The sequence below is a fragment of the Schistocerca serialis genome, chromosome 4, assembly GCF_023864345.2.
Source record: "Schistocerca serialis cubense isolate TAMUIC-IGC-003099 chromosome 4, iqSchSeri2.2, whole genome shotgun sequence".
Taxonomy (NCBI): Eukaryota; Metazoa; Arthropoda; class Insecta; order Orthoptera; family Acrididae; genus Schistocerca; species Schistocerca serialis.
The window spans coordinates 123,173,085-123,196,141 of NC_064641.1; the positions used below are offsets into that span (position 1 = coordinate 123,173,085).

Below are 23,057 nucleotides of genomic sequence, written 5' to 3' on the forward strand. Positions count from 1 at the left end.
ACTGCCTGGCTAGCTCAAGCCCTGGGGCACCGCAGCAGTAGGCGTGACTGTGCGGTGCCCGAGCGTCGAGGACACGCATCCGGGAGGACGACGGTTCGTACCCGCGTCCAGCCATCTAGATCTAGGTTTTACGTAATTTCCCAAATTCGCTCCAGGTAAATCCCAGAATGTTTGCTCTTAAGGGTCAAGGCCTTCCCCATCCTTGGCACAATCCGGACACGTGGTTTGTCTCTAATGACCTCGATATCGACGGGACGTTAAACCAAATATTCCTTCCTTGCTTCAGAACAGCCGAACGGGGCACACTGCGTAAACGTAAATATTAAAACACTGTGTAAGCAGCAACTGTGCAGGGCTCTGGTCTGCGCACTAGGCAGTAGGCTGTTGATAAAATATTTCTACATTGTTATGTTTCCCAGTAAATATTACCGACGATACCTTTAATTCCATGTCGATATGTCGACATCTAGTGCCAAAATTTTTATCTTATATTGTATTTCTTTCGCGATTTCCGGCAAATATTTGAAACTGTTCTTTTGAAATTGTAGTAGAACATAATTTTACTTTCACTGTGTGTAGAGGTCTTGCTACTTTTTGGGGTCCCATCACGTCCAGTCATTCTCTTTGTATGTGTGAAGCAAGTATAGGTGGCAGAAAGAAGAAGTCCGATTGCACTGGAGGGTGGCAATGTGAATGGAATAACAAGATTTCCGACGTGAAGAACTAGCACACCAGTTGCGTTAAGAAAACAATTTTTAACGCAAATAGTGCGCTATTTCTTCACATCGGCGTTCTTCAAAAACAGTATCTGAAACTGACGCACGAAAATGTAAACGACAAGACTGTTCTCTGCGGCGATCGCGTAAGTGGGACGTAATCTGCGCGTTTACAGAAATGTAAAATCAGGGAAATCTACATGGAGTGTTCCGGGCAAATCCGATATGTGACGAAACTGAACGACTGACCCATCGGACAACTTTTATTGTGCGACTCACACGCAGTTACCATTGTTAGCAAAGTGGTTATAGCCAAGCATGAACGCGCATCGTTTCCCTTTGTGCCGGCCAGAGTGGCCATGCGGTTGTAGGTGCTACAATCTGGAACCGCGTGACCGCTACGGTCGCAGGTTCGAATCCTGCCTCGGGCATGGATGTGTGTGATGTCCTTAGGTTAGTTATGTTTAAGTAGTTCTAAGTTCTAGGGGACTTATGACCACAGTAGTTGAGTCCCATTGTGCTCAGACCTATTTGGCCCATTTCTTTCGTTTCTCTTTCAGTTCTTGCTCTAAGGGAGATAAATAGGCTGCTAGCTTGTTGAGTTACAGACTATCTAATAATGAATCAATACTTCAATATGCAGCTCTAAAACCGGTACTGTATTTACAAGGTGCAGCCGATATTTTTATAGGCCCGTGCTTCGATAGCTTTCTCTTATATATACCGACATATCGATATAGCGGTACTTTCCCTCGATATGTCGATGGCGGTTGATAATAACATTTTCTTGAATACCAATATATCGAATTCCCGCTATTTTTAAAAATGTCATCAGTCCTACTAGTCTGACAGCAGCTTAGATGAGGGGATGCTAACTACTGGATTATGGAACCAGTCGGTGCCGGCGGCATACCTGGCTACCGGCGCGAGGGACCGCAGCCGCTCCGGCCCCGAGGTGAAGGCGGCGGACGCCGTGGTCGGGTAGTCCATCGAGGGCACCTTCAGCCGCCGGCACAGCCGCTGCGAGCAGTCCACCTGCACACCAACGCGCTGAGTTACGACAACAGTATTTCCTACCTCTATTGTAGTTTCTGACAAGGGCAATGGTGGGAAATTCGTTTCTAGAGAACATCATTTTGTTAACACCGAACACATATTTAACTATTCAGAAGTCTTTTCTGAATGTATTTGTCTGGATTGTAGCTTTGGATGGAAACGAAATATGGGCTATATATAATTTAGACAAGAAGGGAATAGAAATATGGAAATATTGTATTACAGAAGAACCCTGAACATTAGATGGGTAGATTGTATAACTAATGAAACAGTTGGGGAGAAAATAAATTTGTGGCATAGCTTGATTAAAAGAACTGATCAGTTCACAGGACACAAAGCATTGGAAAGAAGTGGGTGTGGGGGGAGGAGTAAAAATAGTACAGACAGACCAAAAGATATACAGAACGCAGGTTCAAACGGATGTGGGTTGCAGTAGTTTCTCGGAGATGAAGAGGCTCGCATAGAGTAGCGTAGAGAGCTGCATCAAACCAGTCTTTCGTCTGTGGACCACAACAACAATGACGGCAATTGGTTCAAATGCCTCTGAGCACTATGGGACTTAACTGCTGCAGTCATCAGTCTCTTAGAACTCAGAAATTAGAACTACTTAAGCCTAACTAACCTAAGGACATCACACACATCCATGCCCGAGGCAGGATTCGAACCTGCGACCGTAGCGGTCGCGCGGTTCCAGACTGTAGCGTCTAGAACCGCTCGGCCACCCCGGCCGGCAATGAGGGGACTGCATCGGTACACAACAGCAATGTAGTTTAATTCCTTAAGTACCATAGTGCTTAGAGCCATTTGAACAATTTATTTCAATCCCACGCACTTCAGGTCGACTGTAGGCTGGCGTCAGTAGAAATGGAGCTCTTCAGTTGATTTATAAAATATTAAAGTAATAAAATACTTACAACTACGGCTGATGAAACAACTTTTCGGGTATGGTTACAGTGGGCGCAGAATTTCATACGAAGCGTGCCTGAAACGTTTGTTTTACAATATGGCGCGGTACCATACCCAAAAAACCGTCATGTTAACAGGCTATGGCGACGAGAGCCTTCTAAGATGTTGTTTCCACACTGAATATTGAAAGAAAGCCGTTTTGACAAGGTTTGACTGGAAAACACATTGCTTATTAGTGATAACAGGGTGTCAAATTGGAAAGGTATCTTAAGTTCAGAGAGAAGAACTTGTTTGTAGTGGTATCGGTAGCGTCAGGTAGCGTCGACCCCATCGGAAGGTACGGGAGCAGGCTTTGTAATAGCACAGTAAATGCTATACTACAATACACGTTTAAAATACACACACACACATACATACATACAAAAACATACACGGTAATATATAATTTTCTTTCCTTTCATCTATCAAATTCTAATCAAGTAATCACGGGCATTTCATACACATAGCAGCTTCTCGTGCAAACGTTGAGGGACCAAGGGACGTCGTCCAGTCGCCGTGTCATCTCCTGCATTGCGGACTGGGTATAGAGGGCTACGAAAGTGCTTGTGTAAATGTTTTCCTTTTCTTTGTGAGTACAGTTGTAGTTGCAAAGGCCGGCCGAGCGGTTCTAGGCGCTACAGTCTTGAACCACGCGACCGCTACGGTCGCAGGTTCGAATCCTGCCGCGGGCGTGGATGTGTGTGATGTCCTTAGGTTAGTTATGTTTAACTAGTTCTAAGTTCTAGGGGACTGATGACCTCAGAAGTTAAGTCCCATGGTGCTCAGAGCTATTTGAACCATTTGTAGTTGGTAAGTTTATTATTTTGGGGATGCATGTTATGTAAAGTTGAACAGTAACGAAATAGACTTCGTAGTGAGAGAAACAAAAGTATGAAAACATTTTTATAATGTCTGTGAGAGAACTACACCGGTTAGGCAATGACTTTGCTTATTGTAAAAGTGTTGAGGAATAGTACTGGCTGGCAATTCAGTGATGTGAAAACGTGACATCTGCAAGAATAGCACGGACTGTCGTAACCGCAGTGGCAATATATCAACAAAGGAAAAAGAAATTCATTGCCCTGTGTGACGAGTTGCAAAAGTGCCACAGAGTTTCCACTAAAAACTTGATGGCCACGGAAACAGTCCAGCTAAATTCATCTTGTTGTAAAGTGCAGCGTCCCAACCAGTATTTTGAAACTTCTTTCGACATACAATCATTCACGAAAATCTTTCAGCCACTGCAGTAATATAGCAGATTTTATCAGGTCCACAGTAGATTTCATTGTAGTAGCTGTGTTGCCTATGAGTGTTAAGCAGTGTGGACTGAATTCATGTGTGCATGAATGCATCATTGTTATCATTGTTTGCCATGTTATTATATTTTACCATATTGTTATCCTTTCTGGTAGGCAAATGTATCGGGACTGTAGCTTCCGTCAATTTCCAGTTTACTATGTCAACAAGAACAGACATTACTCTTATTTTTTTAAAATTCTGATTTTAAAAAGTCTTCAAACACGGAAAAGTAAGATTCCATAACTCTATGTTTGCAGTATTTTCCTGGCATCATGGCGTTGGCTTGCCCGATACGTTCAAGATCTCAATATCTGTTTAAGCAGGAGACGTTACACCTTGTCGGGTTGGCTGTTCCGACCCCATCATCCCAAACGTGCGAGTTGGAGCAGGGACATATTCAAAAATGTCCCCAAGTACACTCATGCTCATAAATTCAGGATAACTGCGGAATGTGGTGCCACACAACGTAGCACTACACAAAACTGGCGCTAATAGCATAGGCGTATAGGCAACACACACGACACAGACCTGTAAGTCCACGGCATTGGTGATAAGTTGAGAAAACCGTACCGAAACAAATGTGCTACAAAACGCCACTGTTTCCTGCGCGTGTACCCCGACATCAATACGGGATATGATCACCATGCACACGTACACAGGCCGCACAACGGGTTGGCATACTCTGGATCAGGTGGTCGAGCGGCGGCTGGGGTATAGCCTCCCATTCCTGCACCAGTGTCTGTCGGAGCTCCTGAAGTATCCCAGGGGTTTGAAGACGTGCAGCGATACGTCTACCACGAGCATCCCAGACGTGCTCGATGGGGTTTAGGTCTGGAGAACAGGTAGGCCACTCCATTCGCCTGATACCTTCTGTTTCAAGGTGCTCCTCCACGATGACAGCTCGGTCTGGCTGTAGGTTATCATCCATCAGGAGGAAGGTGGGACCCACTGCACACCTGAAAAGGCGGACATACTGGTGCAAAATGACGTCCCTATACTCCTTACCTGTTACAGTTCCTCTGTCAAAGACATGCAGTGATATACGTGCACCAATCATAATCCCACCCCCACCATCAAACCATGACCTCCACACAGGTCCCTTTCAAGGACATTAAGGGGTTGGTATCTGGTTCCCTGTTCTCGCCAGATGAAAACCCGGCGAGAATCACTATTCAGTCTATACCTGTACTCGTCTGTGAACATAACCTGGGACCACTGTCCCAATGACCATGTACTGTGTTTTTTTCACCAGGCTTTACGGGCTCCCCTGTGACCAGGGGTCAGTGGAATTCACCTTGCAGGTCTCCGGGCGAATAAACCATGTCTTTTCAGTAGTCTGTAGACTGTGTGTCTGGAGACAACTGTTTCAGTGGCTGCGGTAAGGTCCCGAGCGAGGCTACCTGCAGTACTCTGTGGCCGTCTGCGGGCGCTGATGGTGAGACATCGGTCTTCTTGTGGTGTCGTACACAGTGGACGTTCCGTACTGTAGCGCCTGGACACGTTTCCTGTCTGCTGGAATCGTTGGCATAATCTTGAGATCACACTTTGTGGCACACGGATGGCCCGTGCTACGACCTGCTGTGCTTGACCAGCCTCCAGTCGCCCTAGTATTCTACCCCTCACATCGTCATCAATATGTGTTCTTTGAGCCATTTTCAACATATAGTCACCATCAGCACGTCTGAAAACGTCTGCACACTTACTTGCTGCACCGTACTCTGACATGTACCAACACACCTCTGCGTATGTGGATTGCTGCCAGCGCCATCGTGCGACTAATGCAGGTCAATCAAAGGCGCCGCATGGTCATTCCCCGAGGTAATTTAAACCCGCAAACCGCCCACCAGAGCGTTGCTTCACCATGTATCAGCATTATCTTTAATTTATGAGCCTGAGTGCAGATTCAAATACTACAATAGAACAGGGTAGAGCGATGCTCCAGACCCACGTCCAGGAAGCAGGATAGGTATCAAGTCCTCGGTCTTCGGCGACGGTGCAGTATCGAGATCCCGGCCATGGCCGTAAACCACACAAAATAACGGTCTCACTGGCCAGGCTACTGAATGCCGACACACCCGTACCTCATTGCCACACAATCCCCTCCTAACAGTTAGACTTCCTCCAGCATCTGTCTGTACCCCTACAATTTGTATTACAGTCATAGTCACTGTGCAGTAGTTGCTGTCTCGTTACAACTTCCTTAACAGCAGTTGTATACCATACATCTACATCATCCACATCCTTAATTCTCAAGCCGCCTTGCGGTGTGTGGGGTAATTTATGCACCACTGTCGCTTTCCCAATTCTTTTTCCACCCGTGAATGGCTCGTGGGAACATACATTGTGTTAGAGCATTATGAATTATCTCGAAGAAAACGGTCTATTGACACACAGTCAACACACATGGTTCTCTTGAAATACAACTAGCTCTTTACTCGCACGAAGTGTTGAGTTCTATCGACAAGGGATTTCAAATGGATTCCGTATTTCTGGATTTCCGGAAGGCTTTTGACACTGTACCATACAAGCAGCCTCTAGTGAAATTGCGTGCTTACTCAATATCGTCTCAGTTACGTGATTTCCTGTCAGAGAGGTCACAGTTAATAGTAATTGACGGAAAGTCGTCGAGGAAAACAGAAGCGATTTCTTGTGTTCCCCCAGGTAGTGTTATAGGGCCTTTGCTGTTCCTTATCTATGTAAACGATTTGGGAGACAATCGGAGCAGCCGTCTTAGGTTGTTTGCAGATGATGCTGTCGTTTGTCGACTAGTAAAGTCATCATAAGATCAAAACAATTTAGGAAAGATATCAGCATGGTCCTAAAATTGGCAGTTATCTTAACTAATGAAAAGAATCCGTTAAGTTTCGCTTACACTATAAATCAGTCAAATCTAAAGGCCGTAAATTCAACTAAATAACCAGGAATTACAATTACGAACCACTTAAATTGGAAGAAACGCATAGAAAATGTTGTGCGGAAGGCTAACCGAAGACTGCATTTTATTAGCAGGACACTTAGAAATTGTAACAGATCTACTAAGGAGACTGCATACACAACGCTTCTCCGTTCTCTTTTAGAATACTGCTGCGCGGTGTGGCATCTTTGCCTGATAGGACTGACGGAGTACATCGAAAAAGTTAAAAGAAGGGCAGCAAGTTTTGTATTATCTCGAAATAGGGGAGAGAGTGTAACTGACATGATACAGGGTTTAGGATGGACATCATTAAAAGTCAGGCGTTTTTTCTTGCGGAGAAATCTTCTCACGAAATTCCAATCACCAACTTTCTCCTCTCCCATTGGAGACAACACGGTGTGGAGTGTAGACTCCTGATGAAAGCTAGCCCCACGTGTTAGTAACAAGCATTCCACAGTAGCCGCGCCAAGGAAATCAAATACACTGTTGGCAGTGGTGGCGCCTGAGGATGGCGGTAATGCGCCGCCGAAACAAGTCGTGTGGCAGAATAAAGACATTCTCAAGATACAGTTATTGTGGTAGTTTTTCTTATATATTTCATCAGCTGAAGTGCCTCGTCCACGCAATAACATGGGCATTCTTTCCTTATTGGACCGAGTGAGATATCATACAATAAAGGGGACATGAACATCCAAAGTCGTCTCCCAGGTACGATTTTCACGCTGCTACTTACCAGAATGTGGACGCAGTGTGTGCAGATGTAGCCCACCAGGGCGGTGCCCACGAGCCCCACGGCCAGCCCCGCGCTCCGGAAGGCCATCGGCATCGCCAGGATGCCCGTGCCGAGGCTGCACTTGAGCAGGTGCATCAGCGCACCCAAGTCCCTGTCACCAAAGGTAATCATTCACTGGGGCGTAATAATAATATAACAACAGTTATTTGGCTAAAATTTACAGACGCGCGAAATTTGGCACGGACTTCAATGCGAGATGCCTTTAATAGGTTCCACAACGAAACATTGTCTCGAAATATGGTAGAAAATCCGAAGAAATTCTGGTCGTATGTAAAGTACACAAGAGACAAGACGCAGTCAATACCTTCGCTGCGCAGTGCCGATGGTACTGTTACCGACGACTGTGCCGCTAAAGCGGAGTTACTGAACGCAGTTTTCCGAAATTCCTTCACCAGGGAATACGAATGGAATATTCCAGAATCTGAAACACGAACAGCTGCTAGCATGAGTTTCTTAGGGGTTGCGAAGCAACTCAAATCGCTTGATAAGTGCAAGTCTTCAGGTCCAGATTGTATACCGATTAGGTTCCTTTCAGATTACGCTGATACAATAGCTCCCTACTTAGCAATCATATACAACCGCTCGCTCACCGATAGATCTGTACCACAGATTAGAAAATTGCGCAGGTCGCACCAGTGTTTAAGAAGGGTAGTAGGAGTAATCCATCGAACTACAGACCTATATCATTGACGTCGGTTTGCAGTAGGGTTTTGGAGCATATACTATATTCAAACATTATGAATCACCTCGAAGGGAACGATCTATTGATATGTAATCAGCATGGTTTCAGAAAACATCGTTCTTGTGCAACACAGCTAGCTCTTTATTCGCACGAAGTAATGGCCGCTATCGACAGGGGATCTCTAGTTGATTCCGTATTTCTAGATTTCCGGAAAGCTTTTGACACCGTTCCTCACAAGCGACTTCTAACCAAGCTGCGGACCTATGGGGTATTGTCTCAGTTGCGCGACTGGATTCGTGATTTCCTGTCAGGAAGGTCGCAGTTCGTAGTAACAGACGGCAAATCATCGAGTAAAACTGAAGTGATATCAGGTGTTCCCCAGGGAAGCGTCCTGGGACCTCTGCTGTTCCTGATCTATATAAATGACTTGGGTGACAATCTGAGCAGTTCTCTTAGGTTGTTCGCAGATGATGCTGTAATTTACCGTCTAGTAAGGTCATCCGAAGACCAGTATCAGTTGCAAAGCGATTTAGAAAAGTTTGCTGTATGGTGTGGCAGGTGGCAGTTGACGCTAAATAACGAAAAGTGTGAGGTGATCCTCATGAGTTCCAAAAGAAATCCGTTGGAATTCGATTTCTCGATAAATAGTACAATTCTCAAGGCTGTCAATTCAACTAAGTACCTGGGTGTTAAAATTACGAACAACTTCAGTTGGAAAGACCACATAGACAATATTGTGGGGAAGGCGAGCCAAAGGTTACGTTTCATTGGCAGGACACTTAGAAGATGCAACAAGTCTACTAAAGAGACAGCTTACTCTACACTCGTTCGTCCTCTGTTAGAATATTGCTGCGCGGTGTGGGATCCCTACCAGGTGGGATTGACGGAGGACATCGAAAGGGTGCAAAAAAGGGCAGCTCGTTTTGTATTATCACGTAATAGGGGAGAGAGTGTGGCAGATATGATACGCTAGTTGGGATGGAAGTCATTAAAGCAAAGACGTTTTTCGTCGCAGCGAGATCTATTTACGAAATTTCAGTCACCAACATTCTCTTCCGAATGCGAAAATATTTTGTTGAGCCCAACCTATATAGGTAGGAATGATTATCAAAATAAAATAAGAGAAATCAGGGCTCGAACAGAAAGGTTTAGGTGTTCGTTTTTCCCGCGCGATTTTCGGGAGTGGAATGGTAGAGAGATAGTATGATTGTGGTTCGATGAACCCTCTGCCAAGCACTTAAATGTGAATTGCAGAGTAATCATGTAGATGTAGATACATTAGGAACTATTTGTGTAGCGGAGACGCAGTTACTGTAATTTTGAATGGAAACAAGTCTCCAAAGACACTATATTCGAGATAAAGCAGCATTAGGCTAATAGGAAAATAGTATCGTGATGAGTGTAGCTGCGTCTCACCGTAAGCACTTGTCCATAACGTGACATCTCGACTGAAGTACACACTCCAGCGTCACTGCCAGCACAGATGGTCCCGCATGATCAACTAAGTGACCAGAGGAAGATTTTACATGTGCAACGCAAGCCCCCTCCAAAACTCAACAAATACAATATAAACTTCGAGAGAGATAGAGGTTGATTCAGCTGCCCCTACTGATGTCGTTTTGTGCAACCTGCAATGACATACCTGGCCTTCGAAGCAACGAGCGAAGTTTTGAAATTCTCTCGCTCGCTACGCGTAAACGATTAGTCATACAGAAAAAATGAAAAGGACCTTTTTGTAGGAAATTTAGTGCAGCTTGATTTTGTACTGAGGTACGTTTTCGCTAGAGGCCGTAGTTCTGTAGTTATTTAAGAAAACTTATAAAAATGACGGTCAAACGCACCCACACTTCCAGTCTCAGCACCCACCGGACAGGATTTCTATTGAAACTTCCTGGCAGATTAAAACTGTGGGCCGGACCGAGACTCGAACTCGGACCTTTGCCTTCCGCTGGCAAGTGCTCAACCGACTGAGCTAGCCAATCACGACTCACGCCCCGTCCTCCCAGCTCTAATTCCGCCAGACCCTCGTCTCCTACCTTCCAGACGTCACAGAAACTCTCCTGCGAATCTTGCAGAATTAGCACTCTTGGAAGAAACGATATTACGGAGACATGGCTTAGCCACAGTCTGGGGGATGTTTCTAGAATGAAATTTTCACTCTACAGCGGAGTGTGCGCTGATATGAAACTTCCTGGCAGATTAAAACTGTGTGCCGGACCGATACTCGAACTCTGGGACATTTGCTTTTGAAGTTTGGAAGGTAGGAGACGAGGTACTGGCGGAATTAAAGCTGTGAGGAAGGGGCGTGAGTCGTGCTCGGGTAGCTCAGTTGGTAGAGCACTTGACCGCGAAAGGCAAAGGTCTCGAGTTCGAGTCTCAGTCCGGCACACACTTTTAATCTGCCAGGAAATTTCATATCAGCGCACACTCCGCTGTAGAGTGAAAATTTCATTCTACCATTTCTATTACTTTGTTTATGGCACTCCCTGCAAACACTGTACAAAAATTTGCGACCGTACGAATTATTTCCCACGTTCGAACTTTTGTGGTCTTTATTAACTGTTCCTATTAGACTAGTGGCTTACTTAAGCGCTTATAAATGTAATATTGGGGTTTGTGTGGATTTTATTTAACAATTTTGTGAATTTCAACACCATACAATAAAGAGTTACACCGATTTATTCATCAGGTCCTCTGATTACGAAACCACTTTCTTTGTAAGAGTTAAGTTTGAATCGAATTGTCAACGTGATTACTTTTAGCATAACGTATACAAAAGTCATTTGTCTTTTATTATCCTCAGGCGCACGTTTAAATTAATAACGTTAACGAAATGCTGGTGGCGTTATAGCCAAATCAACAGAGATAAAAAAAAGCTCGAATATAAGTCATACTTCGAGTAGTAATGTTTTTCTTGAATAATTCAACGAAAACTTATCCCACTACAGAATTGAACTACATTTCATTTCCTACAAAAAGCCTTTTTAGTTTCTTCTGTGGGACAAATAGTATGCGCGTAGAGAGCGAGAGAATATCAAATCTCACGCGTCGTTTTCGAAGACAAGAATAGCATTGCTGGTTACATAAAACATCTGCAGGGACAGCTTAATGACCCTGTATACTCGTCATTGCATTCATCTACACAACTGGCCATTAAAATTGATACACCACGAAGATGACGTGCTACAGATGTGAAATTTAACCGACAGGAAGAAGATGCTGTGATATGCAAATGATAAATGATAGCTTTTCAGAGCATTCACACAAGGTTGGCGCCGGTGGCGACACCTACAACGTGCTGACATGAGGAAAGTTTTCAACTGATTTCTCATACACAAACAGCAGTTGACCGGCGTTGCCTGGTGAAACGTTGTTGTGATGCCTCGTGCAAGGAGGAGAAATGCGTACCATCACGTTTCCGACTTTGATAAAGGTCGGATTGTAGCCTATCGCGATTGCGCTTTATCGTATGACGACATAGCTGTTCACGTTGGTCGAGATCTATTGACTGTTAGCAGAATATGGAATCGGTGGGTTCAGGAGGGTAATACGGATCGCCGTGCTGGATCCCAACGGCCTCATATCACTAGCAGTCGAGATGACAGGCATCTTATCCGCATGGTTGTAACGAATCGTGCAGCTACGTCTCGATCCCTGAGTCAACAGATGGGGACGTTTGCAAGACAACAACCATCTGCACGAACAGTTCAAATGGTTCAAATGGCTCTGAGCACTATGGGACTTAACTTCTGTGGTCATCAGTCCCCTAGAACTTAAAACTACTTAAACCTAACTAACCTAAGGACATCACACACATCCATGCCCGAGGCAGGATTCGAATCTGCGACCGTAGCAGTCGCGCGGCTCCGGACTGAGCGGCTTAACCGCGAGACCACCGCGGCCGGCCACGAACAGTTCGACGACGTTTGCAGCAGCATGGACTATCAGCTCGGAGACCATGGCTGCGGTTACCCTTGACGCTGCATCACAGACAGGAGCGCCTGCGATGGTGTACTCAACGACGAACCTTGGTGCACGAATGGCAAAACGTCATTTTTTCGGATGAATCCAGGTTCTATTTCCAGCATCATGATTGTCGCATCCGTGTTTGGGGACATCGCGGCGAACACACATTGGAAGCGTGTATTCGCCATCTCCATACTAGCGTATCTACCGGTGTGATGGTACGGGGTGCCATTGTTTACACGTCTCGGTCGCCTCTTGTTCGCATTGACGGCACTTTGAACAGTGGACGTTACATTTCAGATGTGTTACAACCCGTGGCTCTACCCCTCATTCGATCCCTGCGAAACCCTACATTTCAGCAGGTAATGCAAGACCGCATGTTGCAGGTCCTGTACGGGCCTTTCTGGATACAGAAAATGTTCGACTGCTGCCCTGGCCAGCACATTCTCCAGATCTCTCATCAATTGAAAACGTCTGGTCAATGGTGGCCGAGGAACTGGCTCGTCACAATACACCAGTCACTACTCTTGATGAACTGTGGTATCGTGTTGAAGCTGCGTGGGCAGCTGTACCTGTACACGCCATCCAAGCTCTGACTCAATGCCCAGGCGTATCAAGGCCATTATGACGGCCAGAGGTGGTTGTTCTGGGTACTAATTTCTCAGGATCTATGCACCCAAATTGCGTGAAAATGTAATCACATTTCAGTTCTAGCATAATATATTTGTCCAATGAATACCCGTTAATCATCTTCATTTCTTCTTGGTGTAGCAATTTTAATGGCTAGAAATGTATGTTCCTGGCTGGCGTCTTACACCATTTATTTCAGTTGCCACCTCTTCTTCTATTCCTAGAGCACCTTTGGACGCAATACGTGAACCAGCAAATCGTATTCTACCATCTTATCGCGAGCCCAGGTACCCTGCTGTGCCATCAAGCCTGTATCCCAAATTCCAAACATTTGTATTCCTATCCGATGCTCTCCGCATAGAACGTCAGTTGACACACCCCAATTTAGAACTCTGTCCCCACACATACCCTTCTTACCACCAATAGTCGATAACGCCTCCTGCTAACATTATCACAGGGCATCCTTTCGTTTTTACCTCTCCTCGTCTTCACTCCCCCCAGATCGTACTCTGATACTCTGGTGATTCTTCGATTTCAAGCAAGTCACAATTTTCATACACCATAACTATCGTCATATCAGTGAAACACCGACATTATTATCTCTGTGTTTTAACTTCTAGTTGAGAGATTCTTAAGAGATCCTCAGATTCTCTTAACACGAACGCGTGATATATACATATGTTCTTTGAAGACAAAAATTATTATCTTTGTATTAGCAGTTGGTTTTGTACATGGGTGAGGCCTCTTTCAACCTCTCCTCGTGGCTGGATTCCAATGTTCTGTGGAAAAAAAGAATCGTAAAGCCGTTATTTCGCGGCCTTGGCTTATTCACCCACTTCATGTAGCGTTCCGACTATTTTGCATCGAGTTTCAAGACACACAAACTGTCAATACTTGCCACATTACGAAGCATAATTGCGGGTACCCTCCTCCACTTCTTAGCAGTCACGAAACTGTATTTATTTCGCTCCATAACTTTTCACGACTTTTTCGACATCCTTGAGGACGACCTCATTGAGGATCTGAGCATGGAACACTGGAATGTAAGTTTCCTGATAAATAATCATCAAGTGTAGCTTACTCACAGTTAATCGAAGTCCTCGTGCTGTTCTTAGTGCCATTCACGCATTGTTTCAACTGCAAATTTACGATCTCTGAACAAAGTATTCACCAAACTGCCTGCATACTCAGCTCAATGTCGCAGTCCACGTTTTATTGACTTTTAATCACTGCCTTCCTACAGTTGGTTTCAATCCAGTTCAAATGTTATTTTCAGCATTCTATCACCCTACAATGAAGTAACGCCACCTGTGCAGGTATGGCTTCCTGAGGGCTATTGTTCTTGGTGATGCTTGGCACCAATAGCTATGAAGTTACGTTATGCGCCTTTCTATGTATATATTTAATTAATGCGTAAGTGAAAAACGGATGAAATTATTTACTTTTTCCACATCTGTAAGGACTATGTCACTGTTGTGTGCAAATTACATGAGGTAAGTTCATATTTTACAAAGAATTGTAACCAATTCTATCCATCCAATTGTTGGACTCTGTTGTTACCTTGACTACGAACAATATTTGTAGATCCCTTCGAGTTCAGTTAAGTGCTTTTATTTGCACCAACAGCGTGCGTTATTTCTGCGTTCACGACAGGAAAATATTCCGTTTGTGTTAAAATGGACATTTCACCTACGAAGTGGGTAAAAGTAATTGTTCTTCATGGACACATTTTATGACTGTGAACGATTTTGCCTCTGATGTTGGTGTTAGAAAATCTAGTGCTGCAAGCCTTATTAAGGAATATAGTGATACTTCCTCATTTTCTCCAAAGAGAAATGGCACACGTGGACGAAAAAGAAATGCCACCTGTAGAATTGACAAAATTCTAATTAGAAACATTAGATTTGATACTCGCAAGACAAGTCAGGACCTTCAGAAAGATTTATTGGTTACTGGGGTTGAAATTAGGTCTTCAGCAGCACGCTGCAGGCTGTGTGATTGTGGGCGGATGGCTTGAGAGCCAATAAAGAAGTAGTCGTTAACAGCTGACATGAAGAAAGAACGGTTGGCGTGGGCCAGAAAATATAAATCATGGTCCTCCTATGACTGCAAACGTGTAATTTTCAGTGACGAGTAATATTTTACTGTTCAAGCATACAGAGCAAGGGTTGTTGGGCGAAGCACCCGTGAGGCAGTGAGAGTTGAGCATCAAGAACAGACTGTAAAATACTCTCCCAAAACTATATTTTTGGGTTTCTTCATTGCAACTGGCCCTGGAGCACTAGTTCCAGTTGATAGCATGAAGGATTCAACCAAATACATGGAAATCCTGAGGCATTGGATTGTGCCATTCCTACACCCCTTTGCAGATTGTGGAGGAAGATTTCACCATGATCTTGCCCCATGTCACAACTCTAATGCAGTCAAGAAGTTCATGAAAGAAAACAACATTCATGTGATTCAATGACGTTGTAAATCACCAGACTTAAACACCATCGAGAATTTGTGGATTACTGTGGGAAGATGAGTTGGTAAAATGGACTATTCAGCAAAAGAACGCATGTTAGTAAATGCAATGAAAGTGCAGATTCACGCAGACGAGGTACGAAACATTTACTCTAATCTTGTCAACTTTATGTCGTAACATGTTCAGGATCTCATCAGAGCAGAAGGACGACACATTATTTATCAATATTCATTAAGCTAGTACATGCATTATATATATAGTAATAAATGTGCACAGTTGAAGTGTAATCCTCTTGCCCCAACTACTTCGCACATTACTGTAGTATTTGTGGGTGGAAAATAAGAACATCAGTTAGTATCAAATAATTCTCATGTACTTTTGCTTTGGTGAGATGTCGCACATCCTCTAGCATGACCTCCCTATAGGTCTACATGACGCACGTAGTGTCTAATCTAATGTAATTTGGTCTACTCCCTACGCAGCTTTTCCGTTGGCGCATAGCAGACGTCTCCCGGCAGCATTGTGACGCCGGGCAGAAGTTCAGTGATCGGACCCTGCAGACCACGGTAGCACCGCTGCCTGACTTAGTGTACTTACGATACGGGCCTCTCCACTTGGCGGTGGGCGAACGGGTCGTATTCTTCATCCTGCTTCTCCTTCTCCTTCTCGAACTTCTCCGAGATGGGTAACCTGAAATGAAACACGCCAGAAACAAAGCTTGTCGTACCACAATTAAACAGTGTGATCGTTAGGAAAACATACATGTCTACCTCAATAAGTCAACCTCATGGCGTAACCAGTGGTACATATTCACTTTTTCTAAAAAGACTTAGGAAATAATTATGGGAGTAGTTATGGGAGTATTCCACTTCAGACACCTCTGACACAACAGTTCAGTATCATTAAGTTTGATGCTACATACGAGTATCTTGGACTAACATTCGATTAAAAACTAATCGGAATCACTACATGGTAATCACTCAAGAGAAAACCCTCTACAGAGAAAAGCTACTGACACTGTTAACAATTTGTATCTAGGCGTCTAATGAGGTGTAAGGTGACGCTGCCGCGAAGGAGGTCAGAATCGTGACGCCCAGCCTTGACATTACGCAGTTTTCAGGAAAACATTTCAAACGCACACGCAGTCAGAATCTACCCTAAAAAAATTCAGTAACAGGCATAAAGGGCGTCAATAAAACCACCCCATTTCTTGGGGTGTTTATTTACATAAATTTCGCAGTTGAAAAAGACAGTGCGATGTGCAACTGGATGATGTTCTTGACAATCGTTGACATTGCTTCCGCCCCCCGTCCCAAACGATTCAGCCATTCTATAATGATATTGTGAGGCAGCAAACTCACTGAAGCTGATTACACCCCTTTCGAGTGTAGCGCGACCGCAATTTTTTCTTTGGTATTTAGGGTGGAACTAATAGGGATCGGCGATATTTGAACGTAATCCGAGGCAGAGGCAGCAAAGGTTTATCTTTTTAGCCCTCCTATTTTGCGCCCTTCTGTGTCGTGATAATGGGGGGCGGGGGGGGGGGGGGAGGGAGGGAGCGTTGTAACATTGACACAAACGTGAATAAAATTGCAAAGGGCTTCACTGAGACCCCAGTTCAACAGCATTCTCGGCGCCACCCACTCACCTTTATTGGGCTTTGTGTTAGCATAAGAGCCAACACCGTGCTACGAGTGGAGGCCGAAGTGCATGCAGGCTGGCGTGAGGAGGGAAGAACTATACTGACGCGAGGTCTGGAACTTGACAAGGAATGAGAATACAGAAAGCGGACGTAATTAGTTTGATACTTAACTTTAATCCATTAATGATGAACGTCGCTCTTGACGGTACATGATTCACAATATTATCTGTTCAGAATACATTCTTGAAGATAGTACTTATAGTAACTGAATATGGCGCCTTGCTAGGTCGTAGCAAATGACGTAGCTGAAGGCTATGCTAAACTGTCGTCTCTGCAAATGAGAGCGTATGTAGACAGTGAACCATCGCTAGCAAAGTCGGCTGTACAACTGGGGCGAGTGCTAGGGAGTCTCTCTAGACTAGACCTGCCGTGTGGCGGCGCTCGGTCTGCAATCACCGATAGTGGCGACACGCGGGTCTGACCGCGGACCGCGGCCGATTTAAAGGCTACCACCTAGCAAGTGTGGTGTCTGGCGGTGACACCACATTGGGCACTTTAAAAATTTACCCCTGCAGACACAGCCCTTCACCGACTGTCAGGCGCCTGCAGGCAGGCAACCCATTCAACGCAGCTTAGATTCCACATGGCTGCAAGTAGGTGCTAGAGCAGCAGTGTAGTGCTACTCAGGTGTAACATGTCGAAGAGGACGCGTCCTTATAGGCAACCTAGGAATCGGTCAAGGGCCTTCTCTGTACAGGTACATATTTGAAACGCTCAACGAAGGTGTGCGGCTGCACATACTAAGCTGTAAACGCTAGTATTAACGGTAGTTCATCGACTCAGTCATTCAGATACTGTTGTTCCACGACGGTCCTGCTAGTGCTTACAGAGTCTTTGATTAATAGTGAGACAGATCCTGTGGTTTCCTTTATCCTGATATTTAAGGGTTGCATTTCAGTACACTTAAACTCAGAAGACTGAAATTGCAATTGTGAACAACCGTATCATCAAAACCACGTCTGAGTACTCTATATATTCAATGTAGTGTGAACCTTTGCACTGTTCAGTATGAAATAACCGTAGGTTTTTCGTTAGTTTTTAGTTATCTGGAAGAAGGTTTCAGTATACTGATTACATCCCTATTACGATATGGCTTGGTGTAAAAAGACAGAGCAAACAGTTTCTTTTGCACCAGCTGCATATCGAACTCCTGTTTTCATTGCGTGGTGAGGTTCTTGACATAAATTATGAAATTTTAACAAATGTGAAGTCGATTGGCCACGAGAGTTCACGTGCCTAAACAAATGCAGCCATCTACGAGGGTAATCCCAAAAGTAAGGTCTCCTGTTTTTTTATAAGTACAAAGACCTGTTTACTTCTACAATGGTTTACATCAGTTTACAGCTTCAACATTTAGCTATTTTTCGACATAATCACCATTTCTGTCGATGCATTTTTGTAGATGCTGTGGCAGTTTTCGTATGCCCATGTCATACCAGCCTGCCGCCATGCTGTTCAGAAAGTTATGAACCTCTTCTTTCACCTCGTCGTCGGAGCTGAATCGCTTTCCGGCCAAATGTTCTTTTAATTTAGGGAACAGGTGATAATCACTGGGCGTCAAGTCTGGACTATAGGTTGGATGGGTGATTATGTTCAACTGAAACTGTTGCAGGGGAGCAACGGTTTGCCGAGCGATGTGTGGACGAGCGTTGTCATGGAAAATGTGTATGCCCTTGCTCAACATTCCTCTTCTCCGGTTCAGAATAGCCCGTTTGAGTTTTTTCAGTCTCACAGTGCCCGTCAGCGTTAATTGCGGTCCCAGTGCATGCTTTGCTCAACCTTCAACACTGTCTCCTCAGAAATTGACGGTCTACCGCCCCTTCGTTCGTCGTGAATTTCCGTCGGACAAGCTGTAAACTCTCTACACCACTTACGAACATTTTTGACATCCATGCACGACTCACGATACACTTCCGTCAATTGGCGGTGGATTTCAATCGGCGCAGTGCCCTTTGCTTTCAAAAACCGAATAACTGCGCGCAATTCGCACTTGGCGATAACATCCAACGGGAGCTTCATTCTCAACGGCTGCCAAGCCAAGACTCAGCGCCTTAGCACGGCGTCCGCAAGTTTACACAGAGCGCGTGAAGCTCTCTTCATAACAGCGAGACCAACTGCCACACAGAGTTCTGTACTTATAAAATACTAGCAGACCTTACTTTTGGGACTACCCTCGTAATACATAAAAACTAATATTTGTTTGTTCATCTTCTACTCGTTCCTATTCTATTCTTGTAATTGTGATGAAAATTTGATAACTTGTGCTCACGCCATAAAATATCTTTGTGTAAGTAAGAATCTTCTGCCATCCATAGTGTTGTATGAACAGGGGGTGAGTAGAAGCGTAACTTAGGAACGCATGGAGCAACTTCAGTCAAATTTTGTATATGTAGTACTACTTATTCCTATAATAATATTGTTGAAGTAATACATACCAAACAAGACTATCAGTGGGTGTGAACATGAGAAGACCTGAAATGTAAAACTATACAATAACGAATGAAATTAGTATCGTACCCATAGTTTTGGGGGTTTCTAGACTTATTGGTGACAGTCTCAATGACGTTTCATCTTTCAGTTGGCGGTAGGGTTCTGGGATGCAAACACAGTTACACGTCAGCATATGTCTGTGTGGCCTGACGGTGTTTCTAGCAAAAGTGACAGACGCTTCACTTGCTGTCGGGAAAAAATTACTGTGACAGTAGGAAATCACCGGCATCCCTATGGCTGAGGGTTTAGGACGAAAAGGAGTGGCTTAAAAGTACAACTCAGGGATACCCGAAGCATTTTCGACAAAATTTCGTAGATACATGACTCATTATTTGCATAAGAATACTGCGCTAGTAAGAGATTCCTAGAACATCTGAGGGTGGGGCTTGAAGATGAGAAACAGCATGGAACCGTCACCTTGTTGCACTCGCTGTACAGTGTGTCTAAAGCGCCTGACAGGGTTGTCTCCAAACACGTCTCTGACGATTGTCTGGTTGAAGGCATATGCGACACTCATCGGTGAAGAGAACGTGATGCCAATCCTGAGCGGTCCATTCGGTATGTTGTTTGGCCCGTCTGCACCGCGCTGCATGGTGTTGTGGTGCCAAAGATGGACCTCGACATGGACGTTGGGAGAGAAGTTGCGCGTCATGCAGCCAATTGCGCACAGTTTGAGTCTTAACACGACGTCCTGTGGCTGCACGAAAAGGATTATTCAACATGGTGGTGTTGGTGTCAGGATTCCTCCTAGTCATAATCCGTAGGTAGCTGTCATCCACTGGAGTAACAGCCCTTAGGCGGCCTGAGCGAGGCATCGACAGTTCCTGTCGCTCTGTATCTCCTCCATGTCCGAACAACATCGCTTTAGTTCACTCCGAGACGGCTGGGCACTTTCCTTGTTGAGAGCCCTTCCTGGCACAAAGTAACGATGCAGACGCGGTCGAGCCACGGTATTGACCGTCTAGGCATGGTTGAAATACAGACAACACGAGCCGTGTACCTCCTTCCTGGTGGAATGACTGGAACTGATCGGCTGTCGGACTTCCTCCATGTAACAGGCGCTGTTCATGGATGGTTGTTTACATTTTGGGCGGCTTTTGTGACTACTCTAAACAGTCAAAGGGACTATGTCTGTTATACAATATCCACAGTCAACGTCTATCTTGAGGAGTTCTGGGAACCGAGATCATGCAAAACCTTTTTTTAATGTGTGTATGTTAAATGTATGTGAGCTATGTAAATGTGTGAAATATACGTGACAAACGTGTACCCAGGCGAACCCGCGGGAAAAGAGGTGGTGCCTCACAGAAATAGAGCATTTCGGGAAACAGCTTCTCCATCGCACAGACTGCAATGGGCAGTTGCAGCACTAACGTTGAGCAGCAGTATCTGAATTCACCAGGCGATACACCACCATTACTTTGTAAGCTTTCAACCTGAGTTGGCCTACAGCCCTGTGAGGCGATGCTGCTGACACACAATTCTGAAGTGCCGGATAGCGCCAACGCCATATGACTGAGTCCAAGACAGCGGTCATGGCATATGAGGTGATATGATGGCAGCCTGCCTCCGTGGGAGTGGTTTCCGCACGACGTTGGACCCAGCACGTGCATCGTAGATACAACGAACCTCCTTCAATTTGTAATTTACGTTATATATTACACCATCTATTCTTTATCATTAGTTCATTTCGTTGTTGTATTCCGCAAGATCTCGGTGTATTTCGAATTACCACATAACACCATTTGTAATTCGAAAAGCTTTGCTTCATATTACACTGGAATGTACGAGGGCAGTTCAATAAGTAATGCAACACATTTTTTTTCTCGGCCAATTTTGGTTGAAAAAACCGGAAATTTCTTGTAGAATATTTTCAAACATTCCCGCTTCGTCTCGTATAGTTTCATTGACTTCCGACAGGTGGCAGCGCTGTACGGAGCTGTTAAAATGGCGTCTGTAACGGATGTGCGTTGCAAACAATGGGCAGTGATCGAGTTTCTTTTGGCGGAAAACCAGGGCATCTCAGATATTCATAGGCGCTTGCAGAATGTCTACGGTGATCTGGCAGTGGACAAAAGCACGGTGAGTCGTTGGGCAAAGCGTGTGTCATCATCGCCGCAAGGTCAAGCAAGACTGTCTGATCTCCCGCGTGCGGGCCGGCCGTGCACAGCTGTGACTCCTGCAATGGCGGAGCGTGCGAACACACTCGTTCGAGATGATCGACGGATCACCATCAAACAACTCAGTGCTCAACTTGACATCTCTGTTGGTAGTGCTGTCACAATTGTTCACCAGTTGGGATATTCAAAGGTTTGTTCCCGCTGGGTCCCTCGTTGTCTAACCGAACACCATAAAGAGCAAAGGAGAACCATCTGTGCGGAATTGCTTGCTCGTCATGTGGCTGAGGGTGACAATTTCTTGTCAAAGATTGTTACAGGCGATGAAACATGGGTTCATCACTTCGAACCTGAAACAAAACGGCAATCAATGGAGTGGCGCCACACCCACTCCCCTACCAAGAAAAAGTTTAAAGCCATACCCTCAGCCGGTAAAGTCATGGTTACAGTCTTCTGGGACGCTGAAGGGGTTATTCTGTTCGATGTCCTTCCCCATGGTCAAACGATCAACTCTGAAGTGTATTGTGCTACTCTTCAGAAATTGAAGAAACGACTTCAGCGTGTTCGTAGGCACAAAAATCTGAACGAACTTCTCCTTCTTCATGACAACGCAAGACCTCACACAAGTCTTGGCACCCGAGAGGAGCTCACAAAACTTCAGTGGACTGTTCTTCCTCATGCACCCTACAGCCCCGATCTCGCACCGTCGGATTTCCATATGTTTGGCCCAATGAAAGACGCAATCCGTGGGAGGCACTACGCGGATGATGAAGAAGTTATTGATGCAGTACGACGTTGGCTCCGACATCGACCAGTGGAATGGTACCGTGCAGGCATACAGGCCCTCATTTCAAGGTGGCGTAAGGCCATAGCATTGAATGGACATTACGTTGAAAAATAGTGTTGTGTAGCTAAAAGATTGGGGAATAACCTGGTGTATTTCAATGCTGAATAAAACAACCCCCGTTTCAGAAAAAAAATGTGTTGCATTACTTATTGAACTGCCCTCGTACCAGTGGCACCTTGGAATAGTATCACTAGAAGATAGGATTTGATCCCCAAACTGGTTGGTGTAAAACAGGAAATAAATGGAATAAAAACAGCCACGAGTTGCGGAAGGTAGTAGTGAAAAGCTCTTGACGTAGGTTTCAACTCATACGAAAGGGCCTTCTTCAGAAGTCTTATTACATTTTACATGCTGATCATGATGTTCCACCACTAAGCTTGGTCATAACTAAAATTGACGATCGTAAAAACAGTCGTCTGGCTTTTACGATCGT

The 23,057-nt window shown here is 44.9% G+C and overlaps 1 protein-coding gene across 1 annotated transcript in view; it reads right to left on the minus strand.

Moving 5' to 3' along the window:
- LOC126474311 (proton-coupled amino acid transporter-like protein CG1139) overlaps nucleotides 1-23,057 on the minus strand; it is a 70,226-nt gene that overhangs the window by 46,724 nt on the left and 445 nt on the right. The window contains exons 2-4 of the mRNA XM_050101777.1: nucleotides 16,066-16,158; nucleotides 7,664-7,814; nucleotides 1,630-1,751 (exon numbers count right to left, since the gene is read on the minus strand). Of these exons, the coding sequence (XP_049957734.1) occupies nucleotides 1,630-1,751; nucleotides 7,664-7,814; nucleotides 16,066-16,158 (366 nt within the window). The remainder of the gene's footprint in view (nucleotides 1-1,629; nucleotides 1,752-7,663; nucleotides 7,815-16,065; nucleotides 16,159-23,057) is intronic.